Source organism: Microtus oregoni, unplaced genomic scaffold, assembly GCF_018167655.1.
Source record: "Microtus oregoni isolate MIOR12 unplaced genomic scaffold, Mior012 000000F_ref0000247, whole genome shotgun sequence".
NCBI lineage: Eukaryota > Metazoa > Chordata > Mammalia > Rodentia > Cricetidae > Microtus > Microtus oregoni.
Window position 1 is genome coordinate 92,246,656 of NW_024543059.1, and position 13,153 is coordinate 92,259,808.

General features: G+C 38.8%; 1 protein-coding gene across 5 annotated transcripts in view; it reads right to left on the reverse strand.

Moving 5' to 3' along the window:
- The window catches only part of Wdr47 (WD repeat domain 47), a 53,500-nt gene that overhangs the window by 23,323 nt on the left and 17,024 nt on the right, over window positions 1-13,153 (reverse strand). For 2 of the 5 annotated variants that reach the window (XM_041649969.1, XM_041649952.1), the window contains exons 3-6: window positions 12,914-12,997; window positions 11,023-11,128; window positions 5,347-6,149; window positions 1,335-1,461 (exon numbers count right to left, since the gene is read on the reverse strand). In XM_041649969.1, the coding sequence (XP_041505903.1) occupies window positions 1,335-1,461; window positions 5,347-6,149; window positions 11,023-11,128; window positions 12,914-12,997 (1,120 nt within the window). The remainder of the gene's footprint in view (window positions 1-1,334; window positions 1,462-5,346; window positions 6,150-11,022; window positions 11,129-12,913; window positions 12,998-13,153) is intronic. The other 3 variants (XM_041649962.1, XM_041649988.1, XM_041649979.1) reach the window with 3 other exon arrangements.

Here is a 13,153-nt window from a genome sequence, read left to right on the forward strand (position 1 = left end):
ATCCCAGCACTTGGGAAACAGAGGCAGGCAGATCTGTGAGTTCGAGGCCAACCTGGTCTACAAAGAGAGTTCCAGGACAGCCAAGACTGTTACATAGAGAAACCCTGTCTCAAAAAACCGAAAAACCAAAAAAAAAAAAAAAAAAGATTACCTTTATCAAACATATATAATACTAAGCATGTAATAGATTTCTATAGATAGAAACATGTATTTGCCTAAAAACTAGGTTCCAAATGTTCTTTAATGAGTAAAAACCGGTTTTAAGTTCAGCGATCTCAATACTTCCCATTCATTCTCCTAAAGTGTAGGTGCTGGAGAGATAGGCGAATGGATAAAGATGCCCACTGTCCAAGCCTGACAACCCAAGTGTGTTACAGAGAGAACTAACTCCCACAAAAGCCTCCTCTGACCTACACATACACACACACACACCAATCCAATAATTAAAAATTTTTAAAAGAAAAGCTTAGGGGCTGGAGAGATGACTCAGTGGTTAAAAGCACTGACTGCTCTTCCAGAGGACCCGGGTTCAATTCCCAGCACCCACATGGCAGCTCACAACTGTCTGAAGATCCAGTTTCCAGGGGATCTGACACTTCACACCAATGCACACAAAATAAATGTTAAATAAACCATAAAAAATATTTTAAAAAAAGAAAAGAAAAACTTAACACCTCTTGTAAGTGGAACAAGTACATAAATCTCTATTCTACATCATAGTACAATTTCTTGTCAGAAACACATAAAAGATGGAATCTTAGATTTACTTTTATTTTTTTTAAAGTTATTTTTTTAAAATATTTATTTATTTATTATGTATACAATATTCTGTCCGTGTGTATGTCTGCAGGCCAGAAGAGGGCACCAGACCTCATTACAGGTAGTTGTGAGCCACCACGTGGTTGCCGGAAATTGAACTCAGGACCTTTGGAAGAGCAAGCAGTGCTCTTAACCTCTGAGCCATCTCTCCAGCTCCCGGAATCTTAGATTTAGATAAAAGTATCACTATTATATATTTTTATTATTCATTAAACACAAATAAAATATAGAATATGTCTTTAAAATGAAAATTTACTGTAAATTCAATTATTTGAGTCATGAAATATGTGGCATTTTAGATTTTTAATAAATTCCTCTACTTATAAAATACATGACGACAACTAAACATACTATAAATTCTTTGAAGAGAAACCAGAAAATGAGTCAATAATGAGACTATCTAAAATCTTTGTACTACTCCCTGATATAAAAGTCTTTAACATTTTATATAAGAAATCCTATTAACTTTTACAAAGAGAACAACTTTGAGGCACATTACACTCAGTAAATATTACCTCGTTTTTTTCTTGTTTAGCTGGCACTGGATTCTGTGCTCCATTTGCAGGCTCTTTTTCAAAACCTGAACCCTGGCACGTGGGTTCACTGCTGACAGGCGGCTGGGCCTCAACAGGTGTATCGCTTCTTCCAAAAAAAATAGAAAAAGCAGAGATGGGCTTAAAATGCATTTTAGAGGAATTTTTCTTGCATTAAAAAGAGTATTAAGGGTTTATCGTTTATTAATTATACAAAATTAGGTATCTTTCTTAACTATATAAAATGTTTTCAAAATACAGAACATGCTTAGAGAGGATGTGTTTGTTTCTGAGACAGGGCCTTGCTATGTGGTCTCAAACTTCTAAGCTCAAGAGATCCTCGGCTTCCACACACCACAGCTGCAGGCCTGTACTGCCATGATCCTCGGCTCACACACACCACAGCTGCAGGCATGTACTGCCATGATCCTCAGCTCACACACACCACAGCTGCAGGCATGTACTGCCATGATCCTCGGCTCACACACACCACAGCTGCAGGCGTGTACTGGCATGATCCTCAGCTCACACACACCACAGCTGCAGGCGTGTACTGTCACGCCAAGATATGACAAATGTTTACTCCGGAAGCAGGGTCTCTAAGGTAATATCAGTAGTATGTGTTTTCGGGAAATTCATTTTCATTCTTTGTGGTCCAGATACATCTACAAACTAGACAGTCTGGAGGCTTTCATACCTACATTCTCTTTATGAAACATGAACTGTGATTTTGTTGCTCAAATATTTGTTTTCCCTCTCATATGTTTCTTTAGTTTTAAGACTTTAGATTTTAGTAAGATACTTCTTTGGCTTATTTACACTAATCATAAAAGCAAAATAGATTTTTCCACTTCTTTAAAAAATTACTTAAAATTCTTTAATATATTTTTATTTATATTTTTGGGACAGGGTTTCTCTGCATAGCCCTGTGTATCATGAAACCTGCTGTGCAGATTAGGTTGACCTCAAACTCAGAGATTTACCTGCCTCTGCCTCCTGAGTTCTGGGATTCCAGGAGCGCACCCATCATACCTAGCCTATCTTTCCACATTTTTAATAAATATCTTTTTACTGAAATAATTTGGGAATTTTATGTCAGGTTGATCCTAATATTCTTTTAAAACACTAACTGCGCTGGGTGGTGGTGGCACACGCCTTTAATTCCAGCACTTGGGAGGCAGGCAGATCTCTGGGAGTTGGAGGCCAGCCTGGCCTACAAGAGCTAGTTCCAGGACAGGCTCCAAAGCTACACAGAAACCCTGTCCCGAAAAACCAAAAATAAATAAAAAACAAAAAAACACTAACTGCTTTACATAAATCTCAAATAATGTTAACAGTGACCCAGGTGTGGTGATGCACACCTCTAATCCCAGCACTTGGGAGGCAGAGGCGTGGTCTCCATGAGTTTGAAGACAGCCTGCTCTACACAGTGAGTTAGTTCCAGGCCAGTCAAAGCTACATACCTTGTTTCAAAATAAAAAAAGAGAAATAAAAAAGAAAACAAAAGAAAGAGGGAGGGAGGGAAAGAAAAAGAAAGAAAGAGAGGAAGAAAAGAAAAATGTCATCTGAAGATGTTGAATACCAGACACATACACAGATTTATCTGTTGCTACAAAACACCATAGAAACAACTACCAAAGTTAAATTACACAGCACTGATCTCTCTAGGCAGCAGATATATCGAAACACAGTTGTAGGGATCAGGAAGGCAACATTAGACAGTCATTGTCACAAAGGCAACCTTTGCCTAGGAGCTTTTCCTTCTGACTACTATGTGTGCATGTATAAGAATATTCGTTACCAGACTTCTATAAATTACTAACAACCATGATAAAGTAAATGCCACCACACAGAGAACTATGGTTTTTTTTTTTTAAAAAAGCATGGTATCAGCATGAAACTAGACAGAAAACAGAACAGAAGACCCAGAAATAAACCCATTTAGCTACAGCTACCTAATTTTTGGCAAAGGTGCCAACATATGTTGGATAAAAGACATCCTCTTTATCAATGGCATTGGGGAAACTGGATTTTCACATTTAGATGAATTTAAAAATCCATGTCTCATCCTGCACAAAGACCACTTCAAAGTGGATCAAAGCCTTTATATACAATTTGAAACATTTAAAGGAAAACAAATAGGCAAAACATAATACGATATATACAGGAGCAAAGACTTTTGAAAGGTCTCTAACCACACAGAAAGTAATCTCAAGAACTAGAAAAAGGAGGTTACATGAAATTAAACAGCTTCTGCAGAGCACAGAGACTGGGAAAAAGTTCTTCCAACTATAAATCAAACAAGGGAATAATATCTAGAATATAGAAGAAGCTGCAAAAATTAAACACTAAAGAAAAAACCTCATCAAATCAATAAATGAGCTAATAACTGAACAGATAATTCTTAAAACAAGACATTCAAATAGTCAATAAATATTATACAAAGTGTTCAATGTCCTTAATAATCAGGGAAATACAAATTAAAACTGAGATTCTACCTCATCTCCAGTTAGAATGGCTATCATCAAGAAAACAATGACTAAAGCTGGCATGGAAGTGGGGAAGGAAGAACCCATAATTCATTGCTGTTGAGAATATGAACTTGTGTGGCCACTACGGGAATCAAGATGGAGTTTTCTCAAAAAGCTAGAACTATAACTACCAGGTAACCCATCCATACTACTCACAAGGATGTACCAGAAGTTCCTAGTCCACACATCACAGAGATACCTGCACAGCCATGTTTCTGCACACTGTACAATTCACAACAGTGAGGAGATGAGCAGAGCCGGGTGACTACCAGCAAACGAGTGGGTAAAGAAAATGTACAGCATACACACAGTGGGATGTTTACATTATATAATATACTTTTGATAATTTTTATTTCTGATAATGTTATATAGAATGCCAGTGATCATCTTCAGCCCCAATTACCTCTCTCATTCCTTTCCCTCTCCTGCTGACTTGCTTCTCCTCAACTAGTCCCCCTCCTAATCCCAGGTCTCTTTTTGTGCAGGTAACCACAACTGCTATGAGCTGGTGTTTGGAATGGCCATGCCACTTCCAGAAAAGTGTTTCAAGATGCTCCTCTCCACCATTAACTTAATAACTCATCCCCCCCCACACACACCTTTGTGGATGTTTGCTGGCCATGAAGGAGGTACAGATGTTTCCTTTAGAACTAAGCACTCAACAACCACTTATTCTCAGTACTTTGGCTATATAACTGTCATCCTCTGCTAAAAGAAGCTTTCCTGACCCAGGCTAAGAGCAACACTCTTCTATGAGTGTAAATATAAATATGTAGAGGGCATTTTGATTGGATGTCCATTTAGGAAAACACCTGTAATACACTCTCCTCTAGGGCCTAGAACCTTCCCAGTCATAGGCTTAGTACCAGGCATGTATTCCCTCCAATATACGGGGCCTATAATATAGCAATTGGTTGTCCCCCAATGGCAAGTTGGAGTTCACAATGAGATTTTAACCCATCATAAAGAAAATGAAATAATGACATCTGTATGAAAATGGATACACAGGAAATGATTGTATTAGATGAAATAAACCAGACCCGAAAGACAAATACCTCATTTTCTATCATATGAAGGACCTATATTTACAATTATATTTATGAATATGGTGTATGTTTAGGTCATGAAACTAGACAGGGGAGGAAGGTATCTTAAGGAGAGGGAAAAAAGAGAGGGAAATGGAACACACGTGCATGAACATGTAAAAGGGTCTGAGGGAAGAGGAGGAGCCAGTCAGAAGTGGGCAGAGGGTGGGGGCACAAAGAAGGAGAAAATTAGAAACAAGTAATAATGGCATGTATAAACATGTGTGCCACCATGAAACCCATTACTTTATAAGCTAACTTTAAATGTAAACTTAAAATTCTTAAAACTATAAAGTGCTGAACACCAAGAGCATTTGCATGCACACTACAGACTACTTAGAACTGGCAATTTCCTAATTTTTATGAGCAAATGCCTACCGTTCAGGAGATTCTTCATAGATACTGTGGCATTCTGTATTCTCAAGCATGAGGCTTCTGCTAAGGTTTTGTACTCCTGGATAATGGAAGTTAGCAAAGGAGTGTGACATTGGAGAAGTTTTGTTCCCAAGATCTGAGATTCTTTTATCGTGGCTGGTTAATCCACACGTGAGGCCATCTAGGGCAGGGTTCAGAGAGCGAGTCATATAGGCATCAGCTGACTGAGGTCTTCTCATTGGTGACGATGGGTAAGGAGAAAGCTTGCTGATAAGAGGAGTCAAGAGATCAGCATACGCAGCTTTTGTAGGTTTCAGGAGTTTGTCAACATGAATATTAAGCATTTTCTGTTCAAATGCACAAGAAAAGACTGAAGAAGGGAGATTCTGAAGCCAAGATAATAAACTCAGATCTAAATCATCACAACCGTTGCCACATAAGAGGTCAATGCCAAGAAGTACTTCACTTTCTGTAATTTCTTCACCCGTTGCTTTACTCTGACAAAACTCTACACAGCATTCATAAAGTAAGCCCTTCATTACGAGCTGGAATAAACGATTGTTACTTGCTTTAAAACCAGCCTCGCTTAGCTTCCTGTCGGCAGGGATGAACTCTGCGACCATGACACAGACCTCTTCAAAGCAATGAACTCGTGCAGTGCTGGGATTCCAGTCCTTAAATTCAGCGTGATTGGTCAGACGAGGCAGAGTGAGGAGCAGACAGAGCTTGCTGTAATCATCTTTAGAAGGGCAGTACTCTTCTAGAGCATGCAGACACTGGACAGCTTCTTGCATGGTAAATTCCAACTAAAAAATATAAAGGATGACTATAAAAGAGATGAAGGCAACTGATCACCTTAAATGAAATGTGAAAGCTGAGAGCATAGAAGATAAATTTTTGTGCCAGAGAACATAGATATAATTTGTAGAACGTGTAAAATTTTTAATTGATGATGTTTTCATAACTTAAAAAATAAAGAATTTGGTTAATTACTAAATTAAAATTTTACCTACAAAATTAACATTCTAAATCAATTCAGATTTAAAATTCTAATTTCCAACTGTTTAATTTACTTCCATTTTGTTAATATGGTTAGATACAGGGCCTCCACATAACTCGGGCTAGCCTTGAACTCAAGCTTCTCCTGTCTCAGTCTTAAGAATACTGGGATCATAGTTGAAAGCCACCATGCTTAGCTAAAAGTAAAAACCAAACGATATCAATAGTTTGTTTGACAAATTGGTTTGGTTTGTCCCAAATGGAAAAGCCATTTTTTCAGTCTCAACTTGTCTTAGAATAAATTCATATGAGGATAGAAAGCAAAATTCACAAAAGGAACCATTTATAGTTGATTACTACAAAACACCAGAAATAGCATAAAAAGAAGCTTAGCTGAGATACTGACAACAAAGTGCATACTGAATACCTTGTGGGAATGTGGGGCAGTATGTGACCCAGGCTAGCTACGAATATGGCTAACTCAAAAATGTAAACTTGCCTTTAATCCTAGCACTCAGGAGATAGAGGCAGGTAGATTTCTGGTGAGTTTAGGCCAGCCTGGTCTACAAAGTGAGTTCCAGAACAGTCAGAGCTGTTGCACAGAGAAATTCTGTCTCTAAAAAACAAAAACAAAAACCAGTAACAACTAAATGTAAATTGACTTAAAACACACACACACGAGGCTGGAGAGATGGCTCAGTGGTTAAAAGTGTGCATTGCTCTTCACAGGACCTGAGTTTTGACCTGAGAATCCATGTCCAGCAGTTCACAACCACTTGTAACTCCATCTCTAAGAAATCCAATGGTCACTTCTGGCCTTCACAGATATCTGCATACATGTGCACATAACCACACATAGATAAATGTATCTACACATAAATAAAAATAATTCTTTAAAGTAACTTTCTGGCTGACAAGATGGCTGGGAGAAAAGCACTTTGCACACAAGTCTAATAGCCTATGTTAAATCCACAGACCCACAGCAGAAAAGGAAAGACAAAATTTTTCTCAGACATCCCATGCTTACCACAATGCTTTGACATGCACACTCGTGTGTACACACACATACATACACACATACAGACATACAGACACACTCATGCATGCACACATACCATTCGCACAAAAATAAACAAATGAAACTTCCCAGGGCTTGAGATACAGCTCAGCTCATACAGTGCTTGCCTGAGACACGTAAGAAACTGAGTTTAAACCCCTGTACTAAAATAACAAACTTTTTAAATTTAACTTTTAATTAACTTTTTAATCCAAATATATTATATAGTATTGAACTTAAGTCATAAAACCAAGCATTTCTTTAAAAAAACAATCTGGAAGCCAGGGCATGATGCTGCTGCCCATAAACTCGGCATTTAGGAGACTGACCATCAGTTGAAAGTCAGCTCAGAGGCAGGGTGTGGGATTAAAGCCATGTCCACTAGGGAGGCTGAGGCAAGCAGATTTCTTGAGTTCGAGGACAGCCTAGTTTAAATAGTGAGCTGCAAGCCAGCCAGAGTTACAAAGTGAGACTCTGTCTCAAACAAACAATAAACCTCAGTTTGATCCCTGGAACCCAGATGGTAGAAAGAGTCCTGCAAGCTGTCCACCAACCTCCACATACTTTCACGATGGAGTGTATGATGCCCCCAATAAAATAAATAATAAAGATTTTAAAACATTGATGAACTCTGAAAATATTGAAGATGTGCTACATCCTGCAATATAAAGTATTTAGCCAAGATTTAATTCTTTACATAAAAATGAGAAGCATCAGGGGGCAGAGGCAGGAGGGATCTTTTTTTTTTAATTGATTTTTATTGAGCTCTACATTTTTCTCTGCTCCCCTCCCTGCCTCTCCCCTTCAACCCTTTCCCAGGGTCCCCATGCTCCCAATTTACTCAGGAGGTCTTGTCTTTTTTTATTTTCTACTTCTCATGTAGATTAGATCTATGTAGTCTCTCTTAATGTCCGCATTGTTGTATAGGTTCTCTGGGATTGTGATTTGTAGGCTTGTTAACTTTGCTTTATGTTTAAAAACAACTTATGAGTGAGTACATGTGGTAATTGTCTTTCTGGGTCTGGGTTACCTCACTCAAAATGATTTTTTTCTAGCTCCATCGATTTGCCTGCAAATTTCAAGATGTCATTTTTTTCTGGTGTGTAGTACTCCATTGTGTAAATGTACCACATTTTCCTTATCCGTTCTTTAGTCGAGGGGCATTTAGGTTGTTTCCAGGTTCTGGCTATGACAAACAAAGATGATATATACACAGCTGAGCACATGTCCTTGTGGCACGATTGAGCATCCTTTGGATATATACCCAAAAGTGGTATTGCTGGGTCTTGAGGAAGGTTGTTTCCTAATTTTCTGAGAAATCGCCACACTGACATCCAAAGGGGCTGTACCAGCTTGCACTCCCAAAAGCAATGCAGGAATGTTCCCTTTACCACACAGCCACTCCAGCATAAGCTGTCATCAGTGTTTTTTATCTCGGCCATTCTTATAGGTGAAAGATGGAATCTCAGGGTTGTTTTGATTTGCATTTCTCTGATGACTAAGGATGTTGAACATTTCCTTAAGTGTCTTTCAGCCATTTGAGATTCCTCTGTTGAGAATTCTCTGTTTAGGTCTGTACTCCATTTTTTTTAATGGATTATTTGTTCTTTTGATAACCAATTTCTTGAGTTCTTTGTATATTTTGGAGATCAGACCTCTGTCTGATGTGGGGTTGTTGAAGATCTTTCCCCATTCTGTAGGTTGTCATTTTGTCTTGTTGACCATGTCCTTTGCTTTACAGAAGCTTTTCAGTTTCTGGAGATCTCATTTATTAATAGTTTCTCTCAGTGTCTGTGTTATTGGGATTCTATTTAGGAAGTGGTCTCCTGTGCCAATGTGTTCAAGTGTACTTCCCACCTTCTATGAGGTTCAGTGTAGCTAGCTTTATGTTGAAGTCTTTGATTCATTTGGACTTGAGTTTTGTGCATGGTGATAGATATGGGTCTATTTTCATTCTTCTACATATTGATATTTAGTTATGCCAGCACCATTTGTTAAATATGCTTTCTTTTTTCCATTTGATATTTTTTGCTTCTTTGTCAAAAATCAGGTGTTTGAAAGTGTGTGGATTAATATCCAGGTCTTTGATTCGGTTCCATTGTTTCTCCTGTCTGTTTTTATGCCAATATCAGGCTGTTTTCAGTACTGTAGCTCTGTAGTAGAGTTTGAAGTCAGGGATTATGATGCCTCCAGAAATTCTTTTATTGTACAGGATTGTTTTAGCTACCCTGGGTTTTTTTTTGCTTTTCCATATGAAGCTGAATACCATTCTTTTGACGTCTGTGAAGAATTTTGCTGGGATTTTGATGGGCATTGCATTAAATCTGTAGATTGCTTTTGGTAAGATTGCCGTTTTTACTATGTTAATTCTAACTACCCAAGATCATGGGAGATCTTTCCACTTTCTGGTGTCTTCTTCAATTTCTTTCTTCAAAGATTTAAAGTTCTTAGCTGGGCGGTGGTGGCGCACGCCTTTAATCCCAGCACTCGGGAGGCAGAGGCAGGCAGATCTCTGTGAGTTCGAGACCAGCCTGGTCTACAAGAGCTAGTTCCAGGACAGGCTCCAAAACCACAGAGAAACCCTGTCTCGAAAAAGAAAAAGAAAAAAAAAAAAGATTTAAAGTTCTTGTCATACAAGTCTTGTTTGGTTAGAGTTACTCCAAGATATTTTATGTTATTGTGAAGGATGATGTTTCTCTGATTTCTTTCTTAGCCCATTTACCATCTGTGTATAGGAATGTTACTGATTTTTTTTTTTTGAGTTAATCTTGTATCCTGCTACATTACTGAAAGTATCTGTGAGTTGTAGAAGTTCCTTGGTAGAACTTTTGGAGTTGCTTATGTAAACTATCATATCATGAGCAAATAGAGTTTGACTTCTTCTTTTCTGATTTATATCCCCTTGATCTCCTTTTGGTGTCTTATTGCTCTAGCTAAGACCTCAAGAACTATATTGAATAGATATGGAGAGAGTGGACAACCTTGTTTTGTTCCTGATTTCAGTGGGATCACTGTGAGTCTCTCTCCGTTTAGTTTGATGTTGGCTTGCTGTATATGAGGCAGGAGGATCTTACAGAAGTTTAAGGTCTTCCTCTGCTATAAGCCTTCTCAAAGCCAATCTGGGCTACATGAGAACCTGTCTTTTTTTTCTTTTAGGTGCATGAGTGTTTTGCCTGAATGCATGTATGTGCACCACATGTGTGCTCAGTGTCCCGGGAGGCCAGAACAGGGTGTTGAATCCCCTGGAATTCAGAGGCCCTGTCTTTAAAGAAGCGAGTGCATAGAGAGATGGCTCTATAATCCTTCCCCAACAGAAGGTAACTGAGGACACCCTTGGGAGCACTCTCCCTCCTCCATGTGGACACACGTGGGTACACCTCACACCCATACATATACAAATCTGGTCTAACCTACCTGAAAGGAGAAGAATATACTCTTGAAGTGGTCCTATAGCACCTTGATTTAAATCACGGAGCAAGTTTAAAAGGACTACAGATTAATAGGACCACAATTGCAAAACTACAGATCTTGCTTCATCACAACTCATAAAACTTTAAAAACTCATGATAATAACCTTCTGGTTTAGTGAATAAAATAACTGAAAGCAAGACTAGGGCGCAAACCTTCAGGAATAAAAATCTTACATGCTGGGGCTCATCTTCTGCAGACATTGCATTGTTAACACACAAAGCTTCTAGAAACTTCTGCTTGAGGATAATATAACGAAACCTAAGAAAGAAGAAACATTAAAATGATTAAAAAGTTGAATGATCTCATCCGCAGTAGCATACATCTGTAAATTCTGACTCAGGAGGGTAGATAAGGAGGAACATGAGAAGACACTACTTTGAAGAAACCTCAGCTTCTGAAACATAACAGGCAAAGTTTGATTTCTGCAGGACTGCAGACTAAGCCCAGGATTCTGCATGTGCCCGGTGTACCATCTTTTTCTGTTTGCTTGTTTGTCTGTATTTTTTGATACAGGGTTTCTCTGTGTAACCCTTGATGTGGGAGTGTCATATATCAATCTGTTGATTTCATTGGTTAAGCAATAAAGAAACTGCTTGGCCCTCATAGGTTAAAACATAGGTGGGTGGAGTAAACAGAACAGAATGCTGGGAGAAAGAAGCTGAGTCAAGGAGTCGCCATGATTCTCCCACTCCAGGCAGACGCAGGTTAAGATCATTCCTGGTAAGCCAGCTCGTGGGCTACAGCAGATTATTAGAAATGGGCTACAAACCCTAACTGTCCTGGACCTCGCTTTGTAGACCGGTCTGTCCTCGAACTCACAGAAATCCTCCTGTCTCTGTCTAGGAGTGCTAGGATTAAAGGTTTGTGCCACTTCTTCCCAGCACCAGGCACACAGTCTATCACTGAGCTAGAGCAACACTCCAGCCATTTTGTTTGATCAAATTGGGCCAGCAAGATGGCTCTACAGGTAAAGGTGCTTGCTAAAACACCTGAAGACCTAAGTTTGAGCCCCAAACCCCAACATAGTGGAAAGATAAAATCAATTGTTATAAGTTGTCCTCTGCTCTCTACATGTACACTATGGAAAGCACATGTGCACATATATACACATATAATTACATGGTTTTGTTTTGTTTTGGTTTTTTTTTTTTTTTTTTTTTTAAATATTTATTTATTATTATGTATACAGTAGTCTATCTGTGTGTATGTCGAAGGCCAGAAGAGGGCACCAGACCTTATTACAGATGGTTGTGAACCACCATGTGATTGCTGGGAATTGAACTCAGGACCTTTGGAAGAGCAGGCAATGCTCTTAACCACTGAGCCATCTCTCCAGCCCCTGGTTTTGGTTTTTTTGAGACAGGGTTTCTCTGTGGTTTTGGAGCCTGTCCTGGAACTAGCTCTTGTAGACCAGGCTGGTCTCGAACTCACAGAGATCCGCCTACCTCTGCCTCCCAAGTGCTGGGATTAAAGGAGTGCACCACCACCACCCGGCTAATTACATGTTTTAAAAGGCATCAATTATTATTTTAAAATAAACCTAAAAACCATAATTTTCTAGTATCTGACAAACAAACTTAGAAGTTACTCTAAGTAAAACTGGGCTCTGGAGAGATAGCTCATTAGTTAAGAGCAGATGCTGTTCTTGCAAAGGACCTAGGTTCAGCTCTACACAGACACTTACAACTTTTGTAATTCTAGTTCCAGGGGATTTGGCATCCTCTTCTGATCTCCAGAGGCACCACACACACACGGTTACAGTAAGAGAATAAGGGTCCAAATTACTGCTGACTGCTCATTGAACAATGAAGGCCAAGAGGGAGCAGGAAGACATCCTTGAAGCCTGTGCTGATATCTCTTTGCATACATACTACCGACTAAGTAACTGCATTTCAGACTTGCAAAGACTTCAAGAACTGTAACTATGTAATGTATCCTATGGATGCAGTGTGCTGCTACATAGGAAGGCTACATTAAATGTGTTTATTGTTCTGCTAGGCTGCTACAATGACAAGACACTAAAAGTTTAAAATAAAATCCTACCTTTTTTTGTCAAATTTTTCCATACATTCTAGAGGTTGAATGAACTGAAGAACTTCATCCCATTGACCATCGAGAATTAGTTGCCTAAATAAAGAAAAACCCAGAATGCTAATCAATTCAGATCACACTAACAGCTGATAGAGCAGATGACAAAACAGACATTAAAGCAAATAATGAGATTAACCTGATTCCTCTAACATTAGAGTATTCTTTTACAACAAAAATTTCTCAATATTGACT